A 26,017-nucleotide genomic window follows, 5' to 3' on the forward strand; every position below is an offset into this window, starting at 1 on the left:
ATCCTAGATTCCTATAGCCCTCCAACTATCTTGTTTTTCACCCTCAACTCTATCTAACCAAGGCAAATATAAGTCTTTGGTTACAGGAGGCATAGTTCTAAATATTTTTTGGGCATTCTCGAGAGAGTCCAAGTTATATTTGGAAGAGAATGCCAAGACTCCATCAGCAGAAAAAGAAGACTCGACAGATGACTGGGGAACAAAAGGACATAAAAATGCATGAGGTTTCGAGCCCAATGAAAAGGGAATGAGTACCTGGGATTTCCAAATAGCCAACTTCTCCTCCTCGAGAGGTGGCTCAGGAAGATAGCTCGAATGACCCAAAGGCACGAGCTCAGCATTGGAGAAGGCAGAGGGAACTTTAGACTTGGACGCCATTTCGACAAGAAAAGGAGATGGGAATGATCCAGAGGAAATTTCGACACAAAGGAAGCAGAAGAGAGAGAACAGAGCTCTAAGCAGGAGAGTAAAAAATGAAAGCGTGAAAAAATGATAAGGTAACTTCATCTTTTATACTGGTCCCCAACCTCGTACAAGGCCCATACGAGAGCCCAAGTCCAGAGTATTTTGGCACTTAGTGGGAAGTTGAAAAGATAGTGGGACGTCTTTTCGATCAAAAATAGCCTTAATTTTCCAACTGAACGGAGCACGTCTCAGTAATGGGACATTTTGGGTAACTGCTAAGCAGTACTTACATTTAATGCGTCGACTTTGGCAAACGTGCCTGAGATAAAGCAGGGAAGTGGCAGAGACGCCATAAAAAATGGCAGAAAAATTAAAAAATGAAAAATTTTCCAATTAAATATCAAAATAAAAATATTAAAATCTCAAAAACCTGAGATATTAACATTTTGGGGGGCATCTGTTTGGGATAAAGAAAATTTTTTCAAGTTAAAGATCATTTTGTAGGAAATTTAATTTTCGACAAAATTTTGAGGGTCAAAAAGGAGCCAAAAAGAAGCCTGGAAGATTATCTAGGACTTAGTTTTAAGGGACACATTTCAAGCTATTTTTAGCGACTTTTGCAACATTTTTCAAATCACTGACACTCAAAACTACTCAAAAAATAGAACTGGCAAGAAAAATACTCCACAAAACTGATGGTTTTTCGAGAAGTTTTGAAGAGTTTTCAAGTCCCTAACACTCAAAACTACTCGAAAAACAGAACTAACAGAAAAATATTTTAAGTCCACAAAAAACTAATGGCTTTTCGAGGAGTTTTAAGGAGTTTTCAAGTTCCTGACACCCAAAAATGCTCGAAGAAAAACAGGAAGTGATCAGAAAATATTCTAAGTTCACAAACCTGACTAGGCGCCAGATTTCCTCCAGAATTGCTCGAAAAATAGAAATGGACAAAGAAAAGATTCTAAGTCCACAAGACCAAGACAAAGTTCTCAAAACTCCAGAATGGCTCGAAAAGAGAAGTCAAGAAGAAAATATGCCAAGGCCGTGACATTAAAGGAGTCTCTCAAGTTTCTCCCAGAAATACTCGAAAGACAGAAAAACAAGAGTCTTGATAGGTTAAGTCATTGAAAAATTCAGAAGCGGTTACCAGCAGTTATCAACATCCAACACTACACAAAGGAGATCATGGGCGATAGCGGTTACGAAAGAAACATCAACCAACAACACGATCACAAGCAATCGTGGATAGTGGGCATCAACAGTTGAAGGCAGTTACTAAGAAGTGCCCGCAAAAGGAGGAGAACGATGGTAGTCTTCATGTCTATAAATACCCCAAAGCACCATTTTACAAAGGACGACTTTTTGCACCCAGACACCACACCTAAACACTCTAAGACGCTGAAACTCTGCACCGCGCCAGACACCAGCTACAAGGAGACCTACGATGGCCGTTGTTCGCCGTTGTGAGGAGTCGTACGTTTACATTCCAGCACCTTTACATTCCCGCATTTACATTTCTGCATTTTTATTTCAGTGCTTGTTGCTTGTATCTTTGTACACTGTTTGTTTCCTGTTTACTACATTTTCGTAAACGCATCCACGTTTGATTCAATTCTGCCCATTTATTATTCACTATTTTTGCTTAATACTCTTTTACGCTGTTAATTTGAGCATCACGTTAACAACACACTTAAAAGAACCCAACGAGGACCTAAATCCAGTTCCCGGATTGATCTTTGGATTATTTGTTTACAACTGTCATTTTTTCACCGTAAACAAGATGCTTTCAAATCATAGGCTACCCACAAAAAGGAATAGGAAAGGGTAGAGGTAAAGGAAGGAACAATAGGGGACGGATTGTCTTAACTCCTGGTGCTTCCACAAATGCAACGCAAGCTCTAAGTGTTGCCACTTGTCCTAATATTTCATCTAGTGGGAATGCAGCAATTTCAACGCTTAATCCAAAGGTGATCCAACATCTTCTTTCACTTGTGGAACCAACTAAGTCAAAATTAGAAAATATTATGTCTTCACCTGTTGGCCTTCCTAATGGTATTCAGACAACAGCTCTCAAACTCAAACATGGTTCAGTTGTTTTGGGCCTGAATTTTGTCTTTAAAGATGTGCTCTATGTGCCAAATTTAAGTTGCAATTTAATTTCTGTTGTGCAACTTATATATTCTAAAAATTGTCATGTGACCTTTACTGATAAGCTGTGTGTGATACAGGACCTCACCTCGAGGATAATGATTGGTCTGGATGAACAACAAGAAGGGGTGTACGTGTACAAACCATTGCAGAGTACGATTTTTGCTGTTGATGGTAATATCTCTCGTGAGTTATGGCACAAAAGATTAGGACATCCTTCGGGTTAGAGCCTTTTGTTTCTTCCAGTTGTTGCTACATCTAGCTGTGAAAATAAAAGTGGTGCAATTTGTGATATTTTTTATCGAGCACAACAAACTTGCAATGGTTTTCCTATCAGTGACTAAAGAGTCAAGATTGTTTTGAATTAATACATCGTGATATTTGGGGTCCTTATTCTAAAACATCTCTTTCTGGTGCGTATTATTTTTTTTACTATTGTGAATGACTTTATTAGAGAAGTTTGGGTGTTTTTGATGGTAGAGAAAAGTGAGACAATCACCCTAATCAAAACATTTCTAGCAATGGTTCATACACAATTTGACAAATGTGTAAAAATAATTTGCACAGGTAATGGGAATGAATTTAAAGAAAACTCTTTAGTTAAATTGTACGATGAACTGGGGATGATACATCAAACTTCTTGTACTTACACCCGACAACAAAATGGGTGAGTTGAACGTAAGCACAGACATATTTTGAATGTAGCAAGAGCACTTCGGTTTCAAGCTAATCTTCCTATTATTTTTTAGGGAGAATGCGTGCTCGCCGTAACTCATCTCATAAATCGAACACCAACTGTGTTGCTTCATGGTCGAACTCCGTATGAGTTATTATTTAACACCAGACTTGATTACAAACACTTGAGGGTTTTTGGGTGTCTATGTTAGGCTTACCACCAACCTAAACCTCGAGATAAGTTTGAATCAAGAAACAGGGGGTGTATTTTCCTTGGATATCCCCACGGCAAGAAAGGGTGGCGCTTATTTCATCTTGAAACTCAAGAAGTTTTTATATCTCGAGATGTCAAGTTTCATGAGGAAGTTATCCCTTTTGCTACTACAACTCATCCTGGTGGGTCCTATGTCCCATCCTTACCTACCTCCATTCCTGCCTATGATGAACCATTGCCAAACGAGACTCAAATGAGCATATCCTCTCGAGATGCTCAACAAGTTGATGTCTCTACTTCTTCTCTAAGTATGGAAGACAGGGGGAGTGAAGAGGTCCACCATGCTCCTCACCTAAGGGAGAGTAATGAATTACCAACAACCAATATTCTTGATTCTAGTTTTGGTCGTGGTTAACGTGAACATCGACTTCTAAGCTATCTTCAAGATTACAAGTGCAACATTATTTGTACTCTGCCCCCTTCTTTGATGTCCACTTTGATTGGTCATACCTCAAGTACTTCTTATCTCATTGCTAATTATGTCACATGTTCTAATTTTTTTGCTGCACATAGAATTTTGTTGGCCGTTGTTAGTGCAGGTGTTGAACCTCGAAACTATAAGAAGCCATGAATGATTCCCAATGGCGCGCTGCAATAAGCAAAGAAATTGAAGCTCTCGAGCAAAATAAAACATGAGTAATTACAAATCTTCCGATTGGTAAAAAGGTCATTCCATATAAGTATCATTCTGATGGTACTGTTGAGTGGTTCAAAGCACGTTTAGTCGTTACTAGAAACAATCAAGTTGAAAGTGAGGACTTTCAACTACTTTCAAGAGACATTTGCCCTCGTTGCTAAAATGGTTAGTGTTCGTACCTTTCTTGCCGTAGCAGTGGCTAAAGTTGGGAACTTCACCAACTCGATATAAACAATGCATTTTTTCATGGAGATCTTGAAGAGGAAGTTTATGTGCAATTTTCACCTAGTTTTTTTGCTGTTCATCCTAATAGGGTGTGTTGTTTACAGAAATCCTTGTATGGTCTTCGTCAATCACCTCGCAACTGGTTTGCGAAATTGCGCTCTTCACTTTTAATCTATGGTTTTGTTCAATCCAAGGCAGACTACATTCTTTTCACCTTCTGCCAAGGTGCTTTTTTTCTTGCACTACTTGTTTATGTGGATGATATCGTATTAGCAAGAAATAATTCTGCAGTAAGCCAGCAAGTCAAAAATTAAAGATCTTTGTGCTTTGAAATACTTTTTGGGGATTGAAATTGCTCGTGGTCCTAAGGGATTGTTCTTTTGTCAACGAAAATACGCCCTTGATATTTTATCTGAGTTCGGATTGTTAGGTTGTAAACCTGTTGAGTTTCTTATTGAGCAACATCACAAGTTGGCTCTTGATGATGGTCCTGATTATAACAATCCTACACGTTATCATCGTTTTATTGGACGTTTGGTGTATCTCACTATCACTCATCCAGAACTCAGCTATGTGGTTCATACACTTTCTCAATTTATGCAACAGCCTAAGCAAGTTCATTACGATGTCATGCTACGAGTTCTACGTTATATTAAGAATAACCTTGGTCGCAGTATTTTATTACATTCAAACAATGACCTTCAGTTATATGCATATTGTGACTCAGATTGGGTAAACTGTCCCCTTACGCGTCACTCCCTCATGGGATATTTTCTTATGCTTGGCACCTCTCCCATTGCTTGGAAGACTAAGAAGCAATATACAGTTTCTCGCTCTTCTGCAGAAGCGGAATACAGATCCATGGCCACCATTACTGCTGAGCTTTTGTGGTTAAGATCCTTCATAGCTTCCCTTGGTGTGATACATCGATAACCTATGAGACTGTCCTGTGATAATCAAGTTGCCCTTCATATTGCAGTTAATTCGGTCTTTCATGAACGCACTAAGCATATTGAGATTAATTGTCACTTTATCCGTGAACATTTGCTGGCCAAAACCATTTCTACATCCCATGTACATTCCAATCTTCAGCTTACAGATATTTTCACCAAGGTTTTAGGCAAGAAGCAGTTTGAATTTTTAGTTTCCAAGTTGGGCATATGTTCCTTGCATGCTCCAACTTGAGGGGGAGTATTAGCATTATTACAGGCAATTTGTAAGCAATCTTATAATGGCATTTTATAACCATAGTATTTGCATAAATATGTTGTAATTAGCTATCTGTAATTGGCAATTTATAGTCACAATATCTATTATCATTACAAAATCAATAGCCTCTATCATGCACTATACATGCCTATTTATATAGGCTAGTTTTTATTGGTAAATACAGAATTGATCCTTTCACCTTTTTATCATCTAACATTTTAAATCTACTATGAAAGTTTTTTTTTCTTTATCATTTTCTTTCCTCTCTCTCCACTCACCATTCTCATCCATGGAAGTTTATTCCTATCAATTTATCTCCAACCAAGAACAATATATTTCCTCTCCACCTTTCTTCTTCTTTTCCTTCAATCCATATTTCCAACCATGAAAACTTTTCTCCCTCGACTCATTATCCTCAACCATGAAAGTTTCTTCTCTTCAACCTCAATCCATCACCTCAACCATGGCATCTACCAAACTTGTATTCATCCCTTGCATGGCCTCTCTCTTAACAAAAAAAAAAAAACTAATTTGTTGTCCTAAAAACTTAACCCCTCAAATCTAAAGTTTTTTTTTTTTTTAACTTTTTCCTTTTAAAAAAAATAGTTCTTTTTAATCCAAAAATTTTATTTACTTTCTCTTTTTAGTAGCAAGTGGTCTAAATTATACCAAATAGATAATTTTTATTTATTCAAATTATGTTTTTATTTGTAAATTTTATTTCGCTCTAACAATAACAATAATTTTTCTTTATAAATTTTATGTTATTTTATTGTTTACATCTTAGTTATATGTTAGTTGATATGATTTAATTTTATATTTATAATTTACCTTCTTTCATTTCATAAATAGTAAATTATTAATTTTTTTATAAAAATAAATAAATAATAATATAATTGTATCAATTTATAATACTAATGTATAACTTCTCTATTGTCATATATTATAAATTGATAAAGTCTAAGTGTACTTACGTTACTTTAACTTTACATAATATTAATTTATCATATTTTATCTTTAATTAATTAGATAATTATCTTAATAATTAATCAAAACATGTTCTTCTATAATTACTAACTTATCAATCAATCAATCAACAAATTTAAATATAATTTATTTTATTAATGAAATAATTTATAATGTTAATGCATAACGACTCTAACTTTATGCGTTATAAATTGTCAAAATTTATGTGTACCAACGTTACCTTAGGTTTTATAACCGTCAATTTATATAAAATTAAATCTAACTTCTAAAATTAATCAATTACATGATTATTTTTATTTAATTAAAATGTATCATCTAATTAAAAATATTTCTTTATTTTCTATTATAAAAAATTAACTCATTTATTTAATTAAATTAAAATATTTTTATCATATTAATACAATGATTTATATTGTTACTGTGCAACGCCTCTATTTTTATATGCTTTAAATTGTTAAGACTTTTGTGTACCAATATTACCTTACATTCTATATATCTTTATTAAATAATTATTTTCTTTAATCAATTCAAATATATTTATTCATTTTATTAAATGAAATTAATTTCATATTTTAAATTTTTTTTAAATCATATTTTTAACTTTAGTAAATTAAATAACTAAATACTTAATTACTTATTTTATTTCTTCATTTTATTATATATTTTTTACAATATAAATGTATAATTTACATTATCTTTTGTTGTCTAATAAATTATAAGAGATTTATATATAACTAATGCTATCTTAAATTCTTTTTCAACATAAATCATAATTCAAATATTTCATTTATAAATAAAAATATTTTTTAATAATTTGTAACATAGTGTGCAATCTCCCTTCGCTTTCTATATTGTTTATCGTAGGATACATGTATAAATACGTTATCTTGTATCTTAAACAATATAATCTTAGAAAAATAATTTTAATCTCAAAATAAAATTTATTTTACTAAACTTAATTTTAATAAACTAATTTTATAATTTTTATGATAGAATTACGTAATTTTGAGTTTTTCATTGCAGCGGAATACATAGAAGCAAAAATCAAACCCATCGAATCAAAATAAATTTTCTCTTTCCTAAAATGTCAATCAATATTTTGATAAATAATTTTTTTTTTAAAAAAATAAAATAACAACACTTATTGGTTAGGAGTTAAATAAATATTTTTTAAAATTAAAATAAATTTACACAATTAATTTAAGGTAACTGTTATTTAATTTTTTCATTAAACAATTCTCAAACACATTATTAGTTTTAAAGATCATTTTTAAAATTTTTTAAAATTTTTTTTAATAAACTTTAGTAACGATTACTCTAAAAAATATTTTTATTTTTAAAAAATATTTTTCTTAAACATATTTTCACCATAGTATTACGAACTCACGTTCCAACAAAGAGCAAATTATAAAAATATGTTTTCAAAAATAGTAAAACAAGAATAGTTAAAAGATGTGCTGAGATAGGCTCTTCTTTTCTTTTATGAAAATTATGTAATAAAAATTATAATTTCAATCGCCTTCCATATTCTTTCAACGTGGGATGAGGAACCAATAATTGCATTTTCAATCAGCTTTCCCAATACAGTGAGGCAATTGTTGAATATCATGGTTGCATGCACCTGAACCAAGTGGGGCAACGAGAACTAGGAAGTGATGTAAACTACAGAATTTCTCAACGATGAAGCTGGTCCCATAAACCATGGTTCGAGTAAAACTAAGAGGAGCCACAACAACTAACAAAAGCATCCCTTGACAGTGAGGCCAGTGCGATGCAAACCAAACACTCACTTGAAAATGACGAACATTATTAGTTTGTTAATGTAAATTATATTAAGCGTGGTTTGAAAAGTTTTGACTCGAATTCATACTATCAAATCGAATTTATTTTATTTTTGTAATTAATATCAAACCAGGTTTTGAGACATTAATAAACAATTTTATTTGAGAAATAATGTCAAATTCAACATGATATACTCAAATCAAGCAAGGTTAAGGGATGTATTTGAAAGACCACCAGACTTGATGTTAGATCAGATTTATTTTTCTACTTTGAATTTGATCACCCGGTAAGTACTCACACCACTGATATTTAAAACAATATTTTGATTCGTTTATCTCTCTGCAATAGACAAACGTTTAAAATTATGTAATTTACACACTGCTTAAGTTGTTATCATTAACTCACTTAAGTGGCTGGTGAGGAGTGATAAAAAAAAAACTTTTTACTTATAAACAAATACTCATTGTATAATAAGTTTTAAGATAATTGTTAATGTGAAAGAGAGAGAAACTACTTAAATAACTAATTGTTCATATTAAAAAATTAATGTGTGTGAATTTAAAGCAAGAAATAAGTAACATATATATAACATAAATGATGATTTTTAAAACTTTGTTAATAATATTTTGTATATCATATATTACATTTATATTGATATAATTATTTTTTAAATATATCTTAATTTTAGTTTTATATTTTTAAATTAATGTTATTTACATCAATAAATCATATTAATTTAACCTCAGATTTAAATAAGTTGATTTTATCAAAGTTTTTAAACTGTGTGATTGAATACTCTTAATAAAAAAAATGTTCTAAGAAATAACACGTGGCTCGTGTTAAGGCAATTAAATGAGATGTAAGGAGTTGAAAATTGAATTTTTATGCACATTCACTATTTCTTTACTATTCTCATGTAAACTTTAGTAATAAAAAGAAGTGTTTTAGAAAAAAAAAAATCCAATAAATCTCTCTAAAGTAGCATAAGACTTTTTTTTTTCTAAAAAATTAATTGAATCAAATGCACACTTTATGTGTTGCTGCCTCGATCTCATTGCTTTCGCTTAACATTTTGCGTAAAGAATAAAAAAAAGTTTAAATCTAATAAAAAATATTACTTATCTTCATCATTATACTAATTAATATTTTATTTATCAAATACACATTAATTATTAAAAATATAATTATAAAAATTAATTAAATATTTATTAATTTTATAAAATTTCTAAATGAACAAAATTAAATTATTAATCATTAAAAATATATTAAAAGGAATATAGGTGAATAATTAAGATTTGAGATATGCTTGAAGCAAAATAAAAGAAGAGAAAAAAAGTGTTGACTATGCGGAACCTCGTGTGTGACAGTTTGTCCCCAACGCATGGTTGTTCATTATCTTTCACTTTCTTTCCGCGTCCTTTTTATGTCCCCAACCCCGTCGTCTTCTCCACGATCGATCCGTGAGATGCGACATTAGGTATCTTTCGCATTTATTATACATTTTTATGTCTGAAATTAATCAAATTAAAGGATAAAGAGAAAAAAAAAAAACATCGCAGGTGGGGTGGTGGGCGCCACGTTATGGATCTCAGTGAGGTCGATTTGCAAGCTACCAATTACATGTGCCCACACTCTTGGGAGGAATATTTACATTTAATAACTATTATATATATAAATAATATATCCCCATTCAAGTTTTTACTTCGTCAAGTAAAAATTAATACATAATTAATGAAAATATTAAAAAAAATTTCCTTTTTGAATATTTTCTCCCCTCTAATTTGTAGGTCAGTGGCCAATGTTACCAGTCAATTTATTTATTTGTTTGTTTTTGTTTTTGTCAACATTTGTTTTTTGAGATTTGAAAAGGAGACGTGCCGGCACCGCAAGAGATGTTTATAATCGGTAATGGATATTCAATGTTCACCGACATTCACGGCTTAGCATCAGAAATTCGATCTAATATATAAATTATAGTATAAAAATTAAAATTTAAAATAGTGGCAGTCTAAATTTTATTTGATTTTCTAGTGTGCCATTTATCTACTATACTAATTAGGGAATATTTTTAAAAAATTATAAAAAAAAATTAGTTTCTTATTTAGGGTAAGAAAAAATTTTAAGTTATAAAATTATAGTAGAAGAAGTTATATTTCGACGAGTTTTAGAAGGTCGGAGAAGGAGTTCAATTATTTAGTAAAAAGTAGGCCTGAATCTAAGAAGTGTTGGAAGGTTGTTTAGAACCTTAATTTTTGTTAAAAAAGTCACATTTCGAGTTGTTTTAGATATTTTTGTCACATACCTGATTTTCCTCAAAATTGCTTAAAAGGCAAGAGAATAGTAGAAAATTATTTCAAGTCCATAAAACTGAAGGTCTCTTTGAGGAGTTTCTGAAGCTTTTCTAGTCATTAGATTGAGGATATCTAAAGCTGGTCGAAAAATAAGATTGACAAGAGGAATATGCTAAGTCCACCAGACTAAAGGTCGTTCGAAGAGTTTTCGAGGGTTTTAAAGTTCCAGACCTTCTCCATAATTGCTTAAAAAACAGAAGCGATCGGTCCACAAACCTGACTGAGCTCTAAACTCCCTCCAGAATTGTTCGAAAAATAAGAAGTGGTTAAAAAATATTTTAAGCCCACAGACCTGATTGAGCTCCAGACCTTCTCCAAATTTGTTCGAAGAACAAAAATGAGCAAAGAAAATATTCTAAGTCCACGTGACCAAAAAGAGCTCTCAGTACCCTCCAGATTTAATCAAAAAATAGATATCAAAGGAGAAATTACTCCAAGTCCACAAAGCTAAATGAACTTCTTTGATTTCTCCCAGAACTGCTCGAAAAATAGAAAAGTCCATAAGAGTCATGATAAGACTCAAGAGGTTAATGCAAGGTTCAGAAGCGATTACCAACAGTTACCAGTAGTTATCATCAGATAAAGATCCATCAACATAAAAAAAGATTATGAACGATAGCAGTTACAGAAAGAGTCTCAACCGATAGCACGGTCATAAGCAAACGTGGATAATAGGCAGCAACAGTTGCAAGCAAGCACGCACGGAAGACAATTACTAAGAAAGTGCCTGCAAAAGAAGGAAGACAGCGGTGATCTGCCTACCTATAAATACCTTAGACGACTTTAGCACCCAGACATTATACCTAAAAACCTCTTAACGCTAAAACCCTGCATTGCGCCAAATACTAGCTCCTCAAAGACACATGGTTATCGTTGTTCGCTATTGCTATGGAGTTATACTTTTACATTCTGCACCTTTACATTCCCGCATTTTAATTCTAGTTTCTTTTGTTTGTTTGTTTGCTTTTGTTTATATCTTTGCAATCCAGTGCTTGTTTTGCACGCTTTATGTAAAACCTCTATGTTTAATCAATTTCATCAAAATATTGCTTACTATTCTTATTTAATACTCTATTTTACAAAGTCAATTTGAACATTACGTTAAAATAGTACACTTAAAAAAACTTAGGAGGACTTAAATCCGATCCCCATATTGATCTTGGATTATTTACTAATATTCTTGCAAATTTTCACCGTAAACATTTCTATAATTATTTTAAAATTTATGAGAATGAATATATTAAAATTATAAATTTAACTTTCAATATAAAATTTTATTATTAACATTAATTTTAGAAAAATTGAAACTTTTGAAAAAGCCAAATCAATTACTCTAACTCATTCAGTATTAAGGATAATTAGGCCATTATCACTTCACAAAATTTTTACTTCAAAGAACCAACTCCAAACAAACGATGTGTATACCTTCCATTCCATTGAATATAATCCTCTCTAATCTACATTGGAATCATTAATGGTAACTGGAAGGTGACCATTGAATTCGTGAATTTGTTCATTTATTGTTCTTAATTAAAGGGGCTATAAGTTGAGTGCGATCGAAGTATAGAATTTTAATTCTTAATGGGATGGGATATCTAGCATAACTTGAACGCGAAGGAAAACTACAAATAAAGAAAATGCCAGATATGTTAATGCACAACTACTGTAATTTTCAATACATTTCTATCATATATTTTTAATAAAAAAATATAAATTTTTATTCATTAAAATATTAGTTAATAAGATCTTTAATGTTATTAATGTATTTTTGTTGAAATAAAAAATATTAATTAACTTCAATAATCACCTTTAAAATTTTGTTAGAAATTATATTTTTTTCGTTAATAGAACACGTTATGTTGAGAATTTGATAAACTCATTAACGATTTTTTTTAATATAGGCTTAAAGATATACAAAAAAAATTGTAAAATTTAATGCATTATTTGATTCACTTTTAGTTTTAATTTATAAAATTAATGAATAATTAATATTTATTTGATAAAAGATAATAATTATATAACATAATTATATTAAATTTATATAAAATGAAAAACAAGAAATAATAAAGAACGAAAATACTAATAAAAAAAGAAAAAGAAAAAGAGGAATTAATGTTGAATAGTAGTAACTAGGAAAGAAAAAGAGAGGGTGGCGAAATTACTGCGGCATTGAGTCTTTGTTTAGCAAACCCGCACATGCTGATCCTCATTCCTCACCTCACCGGTTTCACGGCTTTCATGAGGCCGTCACTCTCTCCGAGTCTCTGTTTTTAGGATATCATCCTTTGCCTTTTCCCCACTCCTTCCTACTCTTTAATTTTCTTTATTTATTTTTGCCTTTTCCCCATAACAATCCATTCATATTTTGTTTTCTCCCAAATGCTACTCTACCCCACCCACCTTTGTCATTATATCTACCTCTAACTATTCCCATCGCACTCCAATTCCAACTTCTCTTTTTTCTTTCTCCCTTTAGCATGCGTAACAAAATGCACAGATAACCATTCCCTCTACTCTCAAAGATTCGATTTATTTCGATTCAGCTTTGGTACTTCCAATCTTTCTCTTCTCCTCTCTACTTATTTAGATCTACCATTATATTCACCCGAATCTTGTTGTTGTTCGTTTGATATTCAAATTTCGCGGTTTTGCTTCTTTCATTTTAATATTCCGTCGTTTTTTTAACTTATTTTTCGCTTCACGTTTAACTTGGTTGCGTTTGCGTGTTGTTTATACTCCTGGTGCAGTTTTGTTTCTGGCGGTGTAGATCTGTGTGAGTGTTGTTGATTTCTCGTTGAACGTGTCTTTTCTTTGGTTGGTTGAATCTGTTCAAATTTACCGTGGTTCCGTGTTTCGTGCTATGTGTAACAGTCTTTGGGACCCATCTTAGCCATTCAAAATAAAAAATAATGGTCAAGATTTTGTTAGAGAGAGGCTGGAGAAAATTATGCTGGAGAGGATCCGGATTTGAGTCTTTGTCGTGGAATTTTACTGTTGAATTTCTGTTCCTTTTTTTTTTCTGGTTATTTTGATTTATTGGCTCTCTCGATTCTGATTAATTTATTAGATCTGGTCGTTGTCCTTAATAAGACGATGGTCTCATGTTATGAAAGAGAATGATACATATGAATATGCGCGTATTTTCCCTTGAATTGTGCAAGCCTTCGTTAGTCCTGCATGGAAGCAGTGTCTGTGTTTTCTTTCTCTCTCTCTCTCTCTCATGACTTGGCAATGTCATGCATTAAGGAAAAGCAGAAAATTCAAACGTGCCAAACCCTCCTAATTTTATCTGATTGGACAATGTTATAAATCATCCCAATCCCAATTTTGTAAGCGTTTTGATTTGATTTTCATAAATAGCTTTTGCACGAGAAAGTTTGGTGAACCTGTGAGTTTTTAGTTCATTTTATGTATTTTTCCTTCTAACTGTATAGATATTGGCAATTGAGTGTTGCTACTACTGACCTGAGTCCAATCGAGTCCAATCGATGGGGTGGTGTTTAATTGTTGTTTGGTTCATGTCCAGGTCTGAACTATCTCTCAACATTTGCACCCTCTGACAACATGGCTCTAGGGAAATATACTAGAATAGACAATAAACGATCGCCGTCGAGTTACTGTTCTACAGTGACCATTGTTGTGTTTGTGGCTCTATGCTTGTTTGGGGTTTGGATGATGACATCGTCGTCTAGGGTGCCTGCGCAAAATGTAGATGTGCCTCAAGATAATAAGAGTGAGGTAAAAGAACAGAGTGAGGTGAACGAACAGGCAACTGACACCACTAATAACGAATCTCCGCAGTTTGAAGATAATTCGGGTGATCTGCCTGAGGATGCAACTAAGGGGGATAATAGTGTCACCTCCGATATGTCATCAACAGAGAAACAGGATGAGAAATTGGATGAAAAGTCTGAAGAGAAATCGTCTCAAGATACCAAGACAGAAAATACTGACTCAAATGTAAGTGAGAAGAAATCTGATTCTGATGAAAATGAGAAGCAATCTGACTCTGATGTGAGTGAGAAAAAATCTGATTCTGATGAGAATGAGAAGAAATCTGATTCTGATGAGAATGAGAAGAAATCTGATTCAGATGAGACTGAAAAGAAATCCGAATCAAACGATGGCAAGCATTCTGATTCAGATGAACTGGCGAATAAATCTGATTCAGATGAAAATGAAAAGAAATCTGATGACACAAGTGAGACTACAGGAAAGACAGAAGAAAAGGTGGAACAAAGTAGTAACAAAGAGTCTGATGAAAACTCTAGTGAGCAGAAAACAGATGACAATGCCAATCAGGGTTCAAATGAAGTATACCCTTCTGGGGCTCAGTCAGAGCTTCTGAATGAAAGTACTACTCAAAATGGTTCTTGGGCTACTCAGAAGTCAGAGTCAAAGAATGAAAAGGAGTCTCAAGAATCCTCTAAGCAATCTACTGGGTACAATTGGAAACTCTGCAATGCCACTGCTGGTCCTGATTACATCCCATGCCTTGACAACTTGAAAGCAATTAAGAGTCTTCCAAGTACTAAACACTACGAACACAGAGAAAGGCAATGTCCTGAAGAACCTCCTACTTGCCTTGTCCCTCTTCCTGAAAGATATAAACGCCCAATTGAGTGGCCCAAAAGCAGAGAGAAGGTGGACATTAACACATGCATGTCAATTATCATTCTTGGTTTAAAGTTTTATTCTTCCATATAATAATAAACTGTTTTCCTGCAGATTTGGTATTCTAATGTTCCACACACCAAGCTTGCTGAATATAAGGGGCACCAGAATTGGGTGAAAGTTGCAGGCGAGTACCTTACCTTTCCAGGTGGTGGAACCCAATTTAAACATGGTGCACTTCATTACATTGACACCATACAAAAGGTAAAATACAGACTCTGATCTTATCAGGATTGACTGTTGTTAGTTGCTTTTAGTGTTAGACTCCACATATAAAAGTCTAGATAACCTTTTGCTACTGCATGTTTAATATATTAACAGTGCAACATAACAAATATTGTATCTGCCAGTTCTATTTGATCTCCCCTTGAGCAATTTTCTAATCCAATAACTTCTAAACTCTTCTTCTCTTTGTATATTTCTTGATCTCTTCATCTACTTCTAATTCAAAATTATATTTAATTGAAACAAAGCGAAAACTAAACTGAGTATTTGGACATAATTGCTGTATATGTTACAAATTAGAGGGACCTAAAATTGCAATTAAACCAAATTTTATCTTATCTAGTTATATAACCTTAATGAAAAAAATCTTGTCAAAATTTCAGCCTCTTGACAATTTATGTTTAAAATAAGAAAAAGGAATTTGTTAATCTGTAACTTAAAAAAAATACTGTATATTCTATATATTAAATGTTTTTATTTTTTATTTTTTATTTAAAAGTTTATATTTTAATTTCTTAATATATGTCCTAAGGGTACACATTAGCAAAACTCAAAATAAAAATCCTGATGGCAATTTCTTAGGTGACTTATCTTGGATTAAGTTATCTAACATTACATGATATCCAAGCAAAAAAAAACTATTGATGCTATCTTTACATGAAATAAGTGATTGTAATTCTTTTTTTAATGTCCAACCTGTTGTGAAACCCTAATAGATAGCAACTGGACACAAGATGACATTAGCATACTGACAAATAGTAAACAAGAGTTGGGATAGATAAGTGGCCTACTACTACTACTACTACTATAGGATTTGAGGTTCTATGTTGAACTTATTTTTTGTCAATAGGAGAAAATGTGATTGTGGATGTGATGTTTTCTTCATGTTGTTGAACTCTTTACTTAATATAAGAAACTTTGTGATGCTGCAGTCCGTACCTGATATTGCTTGGGGCAAAAGGTCACGTGTGATTTTAGATGTTGGATGTGGTGTTGCCAGCTTTGGTGGCTTTCTCTTTGAAAGAGATGTACTTACTATGTCATTGGCACCAAAAGACGAACATGAAGCTCAGGTACAGTTTGCACTTGAAAGAGGAATTCCTGCTATATCAGCTGTGATGGGCACAAAGAGGCTTCCCTTCCCTGGGAGAGTATTTGATGTAGTCCATTGTGCACGCTGTAGAGTTCCATGGCATATAGAAGGTATTCAATGACCTAACTTTTATTAAAGCGATTTGATAAAATTTTGTTCATACAAGCTTGTAAGTTTCACGTAGCTTGTAAGTTCCTGCTCTTGGATTTTATTTTGGACTTACTGTTTGTATAACTGTAGGTGGCAAACTTCTTTTGGAGCTGAATAGGGTTTTGCGACCTGGTGGTTTCTTTGTATGGTCTGCTACTCCTATTTATCAGAAGCTTCCTGAAGATGTTGAAATATGGAATGGTAGATAATAATCAACTATTGTCTGCCTTTATTAATCATTTTTAATGTTTCTAACCTGATAAAATAATTCTGACATTTTATGAATTAATTTGCAGCAATGAAGGCACTAACAAAGGCAATGTGCTGGGAAGTTGTATCCATCAGCAAGGATAAACTTAATGGAGTTGGTATAGCTGTGTATAAGAAGCCGACTTCTAATGATTGTTATGAGAAACATTCTAAGAATCAGCCTCCTATATGTCAAGACTCTGATGATCCCAATGCAGCATGGTATTTCTTCATTAACTGAGACATTAGTAACTTTTTTAATTAAAAATCAAACCAGAAAAAAAAAACAGGAGGTTTTACTTTGTTAATTGCTGCTGAATATCTTTAACTGTAATATAAACAGTTGCATATTTATTTTTTGATACAGTTAGATTCTGCTACAAATGAACAGTGTTTTCATTCCAATGTATCTGCTTAAGTTACAATAAACCTGTAGCATTGTAGGCTAGGATACCGATATATTCTTACGCATCGCCTGTGCAATAATTGAATTGGTTTACATTATACACCCAACGAAGGTGTAATATGTGGCTGTTATCTAATCTCTCTGGTGGCAGGAACATTCCATTACAAGCTTGCATGCACAAATTGCCAGTGAGTTCTACAGAACGTGGGTCACAATGGCCAGAGAAGTGGTCAGCAAGACTGACTAAAACACCTTACTGGTTGACAAATTCTCAAGTTGGAGTTTATGGAAAGCCTGCCCCTGAAGATTTTACTGCTGATTATGAACACTGGAAACGTGTAGTGTCCAATTCTTATCTTAATGGGATGGGAATTCAATGGTCCAATGTAAGAAATGTCATGGATATGAGATCAGTCTATGGAGGGTGAGCAGAACGTTTTTTCTTGTGTTATTCTGAATTATATTAACCTGCTATTATTCCCACCTATATTTGACATCTTTCTGTTTTTTCGGTTCCAGTTTTGCTGCAGCCTTGAAGGATTTGAATATTTGGGTAATGAATGTGGTTTCAGTAGATTCCCCGGACACACTTCCTATTATTTATGAGCGAGGTCTTTTTGGCATATATCACGATTGGTGTGAATCATTTAGCACCTATCCCAGGTCCTATGATCTACTTCATGCAGATCATCTGTTTTCAAAGCTCAAGAACAGGTGCTACAGCTATTTCATTTCTCGTTCATCACCAGTAAAATTGTGGTTATTTCATTAGAAACAATCTGCATATTTTTCTTGTTTTGCTAATGTTCAACGGTCATGCAGGTGTAATTTGAAAGCTGTAGTGGCTGAGGTTGATCGAATTCTTAGGCCTGAGGGAAAGCTTGTTGTCCGGGACACTGTTGAGATCATTACCGAGCTTGAAAGTATGATGAAGTCCCTGCAGTGGGAGGTTCGCATGACTTACTCTAAAGATACGCAGGGCTTTTTGTGTGTCGAGAAATCCATGTGGCGGCCTAAAGAATTGGAGACACTCGAGTATGCTATTGGCAATATTGTTTAGGTGTTTTTTGAGTTTTGTCTGCTCAAAATTCTTTTGTAACTGTACTTGAGCGATTATTTATGTATCATTATAGCTAGGCATTTACGTGTTCTCGTCTTTTTTACTTTGGTAATTAATTTTGATCTCCTCTGTTTTGGGGTTGGTGTCATTTGCTGTAACATGGTGCCATAGTTAAGAAAATTTGATCACATTCTTTCAAATGTAGAGGCTTTTGGTAGTTAATAGTTGAGATTGTAGAAAGTTATAATGAGATGTTCTCCAAAAGTTAGTACTAATATGATTGAATATCTGACCAGGAACAATATATTATTTATTCCAATTTCAAATTATTGATGCTCTTATAATTTGAAGCATTATAATAGGTTTTTTTTCTTTAACAAAAAGAGTGGGGAGGCGTCGGTTCATCTATACTTTGTACAAAATTAACGTGTTCCGTAAGTTATTAATCACTAGCATTTGAGAATCAAACTAAACAAGTCAGTTAAAGTAGGTGAGTTTTGTTCCGAAAGATTGGATTTCTTTTTTAGCCTTGTACAATTTTTAGGATACGTTTTCTGTTCACCAATAAACATATCCATTTATGAGGGATTAATATTAAGGACATTTTATATCGATCGCTATTAAAGTTAATGACAATTATAGTTAGACTCCTCGATTGGAAAGTCACTTGCACCTCTTATTTTATACATCAACACTTTTATGTACAAGTTGTATACTTACTGCATGTTTTGAAATAATTATTTTTGAAAAATCATTATTTTTTGTCTTAGGAACATAATAAAACTGTATACTTTTTTTCTTTTTTTTTTAAAAAAAGAGACAGATACACACTAAATACCTTCTGAAGTAACAAAGCAAGGACTATACATGAAAGGTAGGGATAATTCTTAAAACAAGAAGGATGTAGATATAATTACTGCATACGTCAGAAGAGAAGAGATCCTTTGTGATAATTTCTTAATATGTTAGTCTGCGGCAGCAAGTGTAACGCACTTACACTATTTCTTAACTGACACTGACTTCGTAGCTTTCTCCTCACACTATGTGTGGACAGAATCCAACTGGAAGATGAGTGAAAGGGGAAGGAAAGACTGAAGTACCAAAAACAATCGTTTTTGTTCAACTCCCATTTTCTAATGGCCATCAATTTAAGCCCATTTCTATTGTTTAGATTCAGCAACTTTACTAGTGACACTTATGATTATGACACGTCTTAGTGACAAATTTTTTTTCCCTCTAATTAACTGCGACACGTGCTGTCAACAAATTCACAATTGTCAAGTTGACAGATGACAAGAAGAGTTCCCCCAACCAGACATTTAGCTTTGTAATAAGTTCTTCACTGTAATTTAACCTTTTAAAATGTTCTTCCTCTAATAAATGATTGTTCCCCCAAACATTTAACTTTGTAATAAGTTCTTCATTGAATTTTACAAATTAAAATGTTCTTCATTTAATAAACAATTGTTTCATTTTGAAATCTAAGACCACTGATCGTGGTTTTTATTTATTTATTTATTCTATTTACATGAAGATCATCAATGTCAGATTTGTTAAGGTGAGAATTTTGTTATATAAGATCGTAAGTATAAATTTTGCGCATATTATGATGGATTGAAAAACAAAAAGAGAATTTATGCAGCTTTTATTATTATTCTAATATTTTTTTTTGTTTGAATGTTGTTTCACCAGATTGTGATTGTATATTTATTGGAAAAGGCGAAGCTTAAAAAATAAACAGAGATGAAACAGTATCACTTCTTCGACCAAGGTAAAGGAGAACAGCAAATATTGGGGATTTTGGAGTAATGGAATTTGATGCTCCACTAGCTTGCGAATTATCAATCTAGAGGCCGATCGAGGAGTATATAGATATGCTCCACTAGTTTATATAAAACAGAATGATGAAGTATCGATAGTTTTTTGAGTTATATAATCTGAGTAGATTGGTCAAGTGGAGTAAGAAATTCTTTTATTGTTCAAATCAACTACTTTTATCTTAAAAAAATACTCCTTCCTCTTAAAATTTTATACACTATTTTTGCAGACTTACGAACTTTAAATTTAATGATTAAATTAATAAAAATAACTTTTAATAAAAAAACTAGTAATTTTTTTTAACTAAATTTGATATGTGTAATTATTTAATCATGTTTTACACACGCCTGCAGAGACAAAAGTTAATGTAGTATGCGGAAGGGTCAATAAACGGTGCTTTAATTAATTGTCAATAATAGTGCAATGAAATTTGGATTGAGTCCTAAGAGTTACATGAAGTGGTCCCTAGCCATGTAGAGCGAGTCCAGGGGATTCCAGTGATGAAAATCAACCCCACCCATTCCTTTTTCCTTTTTAACATTTACTTGTCCTAACCCTTTTTACAGGCCTATTTTTATGCCTCTTTTTCAGTTTATCTATACAATAGGTAATGTAATAATTAATTAATTAATATCCTAAATGTTGATGATCCACTTACCTCCCTTAGAGGTATGGAATATGAAAGCCATAACAATTTGTCAAATGGGATCAAAACAGAGTGCCCTGAAAGTCCTTGCCTAAAGACAACAAACAACAACAGCAACAACAACAAAGAACAGGACCGTTTTCTCCCTATAGCCAATGTGGGAAGAATCATGAAAAAAGTGATTCCCCAAAATGGGAAAATCTCAAAGGATGCAAAAGAGACAGTTCAAGAATGTGTGTCAGAGTTCATTAGCTTTGTGACTGGGGAAGCATCTGACAAATGCCAAAGAGAAAAGAGAAAGACCATCAATGGGGATGATATCATATGGGCCATCACAACCTTAGGCTTTGAGGATTATGTGGAACCATTAAAAACTTACCTCCAGAAATATAGAGACATAGAAGGAGAAAAGCCTAATATTCCAAAGCAACTTCGTTCTGAACAAAGGCTACAACACCACCATCATAACCAAGATGAAAATAATCAACCATTCAACAGTGTATATAATAACCCAACAAATCTCATTTCTCAGCCTCCCTATGTGGTCACTGGTCAACAATTTTCACTCCCCTTCTCCCCAAATTCAATTCAAAAACAGCTACGGCCTCAAGACCAGATTGATTCATTGGGGCATTGGTACGAGTGAGACCAAGCTTCTATGTTTGGCTTCATTTTTCAGTATATTCTAACTTATATACATATAATTATGCGTGTAAGAATATAATGTAACGTTTAGAATTTTCATTTTTCATAATAAAATAAACTTAAATGTCTTTGTGACTTGTTTTGGTTTATAACTTGTTTCGTCCACCCTGTGGGGTCAGGTCAAGTAAGATTACTAAAGATAACAAAATTTTTCTACCAAAACTTGACACAACTCTATTTCTATTAAGGGTGAAACTTTTAAAAAGAGAGAGACCAAAAAAGTTAAATTAAATTTAACATTTTTGAAAAGCTTTTTTGCATTACATAAGTTTTTTTAATTTAGATAAATTTCTTAAACATGCATAAAAAATATCATCAGCGTCAAACAATTAAGGAATGGAATACCAAAAATGTATATTTTATTTTATTAAATGATAAAAATTTAAAAGACAACACTTTAAAATTGATGAGTTAATTTTAAAAATAAACTATTAAATGATGTGTTAAAATTCAAATTTATAACCTATAAATTTATATAAAAAAAATTCAATCTATGCTCAAGAACCCACGTTAGAAAGTTTATAAATAATGAATTAAATTAAATTAAAAATTATAAAACTGGTCTAATAATATCTTATAATTTCTTATAAAAATTTATTATATGTAAATTGTTGTTATGTATCGATAGATGTACCTTAAAAATTATATTTATAAATATAAAAACTTTTGGTATAAATTCAATAAATTAATAAAATATAAGTAATAATATGTGTGTATATAATTATATAAATTTTTATTTATCTTTTATACAAACATATTTTAAAAATGTACATTAAAAAGAACATATAATACAGTGATGAGGTCAGTATCGACAACATGGATACATATATAACAGAAATCAAAATTCATTGCTCCTGTTGTTTGTGTACACTATGTTTTATTTATATAGAGTAATTCATACAAATTGATTTAGGAACCAAAATTCCCCATTGTCTTTCTGTATGCATCATATAGGTATTAAACAAAAAAAATGATTAATCTAAAGTGATAAAATGGATAAAAAAAATTATTCACCGTCAATTTAAAATTAATTTTATTTATTTTAAATAACGGTGGATAATTTTTGATTTAATTTTACTTTAAAACTTTAGATGAGTTAAACCTAAACATGGACCCACTGAGCAGTGTACACAATTATAGTTGATGAAGAAGAAGAAGCTATTTTGGTGGTTCTTCTTTGCTGAAGTTGTGATCTTCCTTAGCACCCAAATTCCAAAGTATCTTAGTTGGATGGCTTGGAAGAACGAAGCCACGACACAAAATCTGGAAGTGTGTTGGGATCAGCTCTGTGATGTTTTTGGGTAAACTCAAACAACTCCAGCCATCTGAAATTTGGATATTTTCTTTCCTCTTCATTGTCATATAAATCATGTGGTGGTCTCACTATTTTGTTTCCTCTTGGGTTCAAAAAGAATGTCAGAGTCTTCCTCTTCACCTCTCCGTTAACCAACACTCTATGCAGACAACTCTTGTATACCCCATTTGACAATGCCTAAGACACAACCAAACAAATGTACATTAAAAATAATAAAATTTCTTTCATAAATTAAAAAAAATTATCTAAAACTAATGCAGACTTAATAAGATTAAGTTGGACATTTATCTTTGCACCATTACCTTATATGATCCAATTTGGCTAGTGAAAACCATTTTATAATAACAATAAGAAAAAAGTATTAGTTTACGTACCATAAAAGTATCACCTATGTTTATAATGAAGGCATCAGGTGCTTCTGGTCGAGGGGGAACAGCTAACCATTTGTCATCGACATAAACTTCAAGACCTGGAACTTGGTCATGATGAAGAATGGTTATTGAGGTTGGATCACAGTGAGGGCCAACACCAAGAGTGAGACTGGACCTATTGCAAGGTGGGTAGCAATTGCACCTCATTATTGCTTCTCCATCTTCAAAAAATCTTTGAAAATGTGAATGATCTATACCCAAACTAATGGCCAATAACTCCAAAATGACCATAGATATTTCCTTCATTGCTTCGCAGTACCTTTGATTCACCAACCTAATTATATTTTTTTGAGAAAAAAACATGTTACTCGAGGAAACAATTGATGTATATATTGTGCGTATAGACTAGTTGAGTTCATATCTAACATATAAGTATATCAAACAAAAGTTGTTGTTTGTCTGTGCAGTTTAATTTTGTGCACACACCACTCTGGCCTGAGTAATAGACACATTACCAGTGTATTCTATGATAAATACTTTGAGAAACGCTATATATTAAGACGCTTTTTAATCGGTTTTTCGGAAGTTAAGAAGTTAAAAAAATATATATATTAAAAATAAATATTTATTATCTCAAAATTATAAAAAAAATATTCAATTCTTTTCTTTTTATAATAACTAAAAGTATTTAATATAATATATTTTATACTTTTTAATATGTGTCATTAAACATATATTAAGTAAACTATTTTAATACATATTTTTATTATTAAATAAAGTTTATATAAAATTTATTAAATGACCTGAGTATCACCTCTTATTTTATTATTTTCATTTATGATACAGTCAAATTGACATAAATTTCATTTATTTAATGACCATGTGTTAAAAAGAGTGCATTGATTATTAATAGAGAAATATTAACTTTTTAATATTTTATCTTATAAATCCATTTACTCATGCAAAAAGTGATACATATCTTTAAAAGAGAAAAAGTTTAAAAATAAAAATTAATTAATATTTTAAAAAGACATGTCACCTTTTTAAATATAAAAAAAATTGTAGCTAAAATAGCCACACACAAAAAAAAGCATTTTCTTTATTAATATTTCTGGAATTAACCTCACCTGCATTGAGAATATGAGATAATTAATGATGAGAATAGTGACTGTGGACCTTACCCAGCATGATGAAAGTCTTCTCCTAAGACAGACTTTAAGAAGTCAACAACCTGTGACTGAGATTTGGGGATGTAATTGTACCGATAAGTAAATGTCTCTTTCCATGGCAAATCAGAAGAAAATCTCTCTGCATGACCACTTGAGTAGCCCCACACACTGGTCTTAGCACTGAACTTTTTGGTCATGGGAAGATTGAAAATGGAGTCAAATTGTTGATGAGCAGCAGAGATAAGAAGAGGGTCCATACCATGGTTGGTGACTTCAAAGAAGCCATGCTTCATGCATCCCTTCCTTACAAGCTCAACAGCAGTGGCCATAGCAGCCTCATCATCCTTGATGGCCTTTAAGTCTATGAGGGGTGCATTGAGCTTTTCTGAACTGCCTTCGACTAAATCCTTAGATGACCAAATAAATTGTTCGGGCAAACGATCTTTTTCAGTCAGCAATTTGAAGTCAAAACTGTTAACTTCATTTAGCTCCTTAGACTGGGTGTGTTCAACGGCGTTACCCTTTGATTCCATTAGCAAAAAGCAATTGGAGATTCACGTTCGCACACCACAACACACACAATGCTTGCTTATGAGGGATTAGATGAAAGGCTATTTATAGGCAACATTCTACTCTCCAAAGGTCAAAACTATTAGGTAGAGATTTAATTGTATTAATTTAAAAGTACTATATATTAATATGCATTTATAGTTCATTAAAACATCAAATAGCATTTAATGAAATTAAATGTTTTATTATTTTAAACATTTTATATTATACAATATTAATGAAGTCCTAAATTTAAATTGACAAAAAATTTTAACCAAATAAATCACACAAACTAATAAATATTTTTTTATTGGATTCAAACTCCTTAATTATATATAATAATAATAATAATAATAATATACCCAATTTTTTAATGAAAATATCACATATGATTTATTATTCTTGAGATGTATTTGAGGATAACCTATTAATTATTTGTATATAGTAATAATACATTCAATTTTTTTAAAAAAAAAATTAACTACCATTATTTTTTATAAGATATAAAAATTTATTTTTAGATGGATTAATTGTTAAATTGTTTTTATAGATTTATTTATTATAAAATTTATGTTAACAAAATACTCACTCATTATTATATAAATATGTATATTTATTTATTTAATGTATGAGTGATAAATTGTTATTTTATCACTTTATTTATGAGATTTTAATTTATTTTTTATTAAAATTGTAATTTTATCTTTTAAATTGGTTAAATTTTTCTTAATTTTATTATAAGAAATGACGATAAATCATTTTTTTCATGTTATGAAGAAAAAATATTAAAATAAATAAAGAATAAGTAGATTATGAAACTGAAAATTAAATTTTAAATTTGAATTTTAAATTTTAAAATTTCAATTTCAATTTTATTTCAAATTTTGAATTTTG

General features: G+C 31.8%; 3 protein-coding genes across 3 annotated transcripts; 2 read left to right on the forward strand and 1 right to left on the reverse strand.

The window, feature by feature from the left end:
* The first annotated feature begins 12,861 nt into the window (after positions 1–12,861).
* Positions 12,862–18,901, forward strand: LOC113854924 (probable methyltransferase PMT26). Its single transcript, XM_027486260.1, has 9 exons — positions 12,862–13,241; positions 14,220–15,337; positions 15,422–15,571; positions 16,525–16,795; positions 16,926–17,036; positions 17,132–17,306; positions 17,642–17,914; positions 18,010–18,204; positions 18,313–18,901. The coding sequence occupies exons 2-9, from the start codon at positions 14,258–14,260 to the stop codon at positions 18,548–18,550; spliced, it is 2,493 nt and encodes an 830-aa protein (XP_027342061.1). The 5' UTR covers positions 12,862–13,241; positions 14,220–14,257; the 3' UTR covers positions 18,551–18,901.
* Positions 18,902–21,039: 2,138 nt separating this feature from the next.
* Positions 21,040–21,660, forward strand: LOC113855394 (nuclear transcription factor Y subunit B-1-like). The gene has a single exon (XM_027487023.1). It carries the CDS (start codon positions 21,040–21,042, stop codon positions 21,658–21,660), a length of 621 nt encoding a protein of 206 aa, XP_027342824.1.
* A 1,281-nt stretch (positions 21,661–22,941) lies between these two features.
* Positions 22,942–25,107, reverse strand: LOC113855700 (gibberellin 20 oxidase 3-like). Its single transcript, XM_027487331.1, has 3 exons — positions 24,587–25,107; positions 23,409–23,739; positions 22,942–23,211 (listed from the first exon to the last, which is right to left on the reverse strand). The coding sequence occupies exons 1-3, from the start codon at positions 25,105–25,107 to the stop codon at positions 22,942–22,944; spliced, it is 1,122 nt and encodes a 373-aa protein (XP_027343132.1).
* Positions 25,108–26,017: the final 910 nt, after the last annotated feature.

This window comes from Abrus precatorius, unplaced genomic scaffold, assembly GCF_003935025.1.
Source record: "Abrus precatorius isolate BTA unplaced genomic scaffold, Abrus_2018 Scaffold11, whole genome shotgun sequence".
Classification (NCBI taxonomy): domain Eukaryota; kingdom Viridiplantae; phylum Streptophyta; class Magnoliopsida; order Fabales; family Fabaceae; genus Abrus; species Abrus precatorius.

Coding starts and splice junctions, on each gene's coding strand:
- LOC113855700 (XM_027487331.1), bottom strand. CDS start 25,107: ATGGAATCAAAGGGTAACGCCGTTGAACACACCCAGTCTAAGGAGCTA. Junction 23,740..24,586: donor GAAGACTTTCATCATGCTGG/GTAAGGTCCACA, acceptor AAATATAATTAG/GTTGGTGAATCAAAGGTACT. Junction 23,212..23,408: donor ACATAGGTGATACTTTTATG/GTACGTAAACTA, acceptor GTTGTGTCTTAG/GCATTGTCAAATGGGGTATA.
- LOC113855394 (XM_027487023.1), top strand. CDS start 21,040: ATGGAATATGAAAGCCATAACAATTTGTCAAATGGGATCAAAACAGAG.
- LOC113854924 (XM_027486260.1), top strand. CDS start 14,258: ATGGCTCTAGGGAAATATACTAGAATAGACAATAAACGATCGCCGTCG. Junction 17,307..17,641: donor GATGATCCCAATGCAGCATG/GTATTTCTTCAT, acceptor CTCTGGTGGCAG/GAACATTCCATTACAAGCTT. Junction 17,915..18,009: donor ATGAGATCAGTCTATGGAGG/GTGAGCAGAACG, acceptor TTTCGGTTCCAG/TTTTGCTGCAGCCTTGAAGG.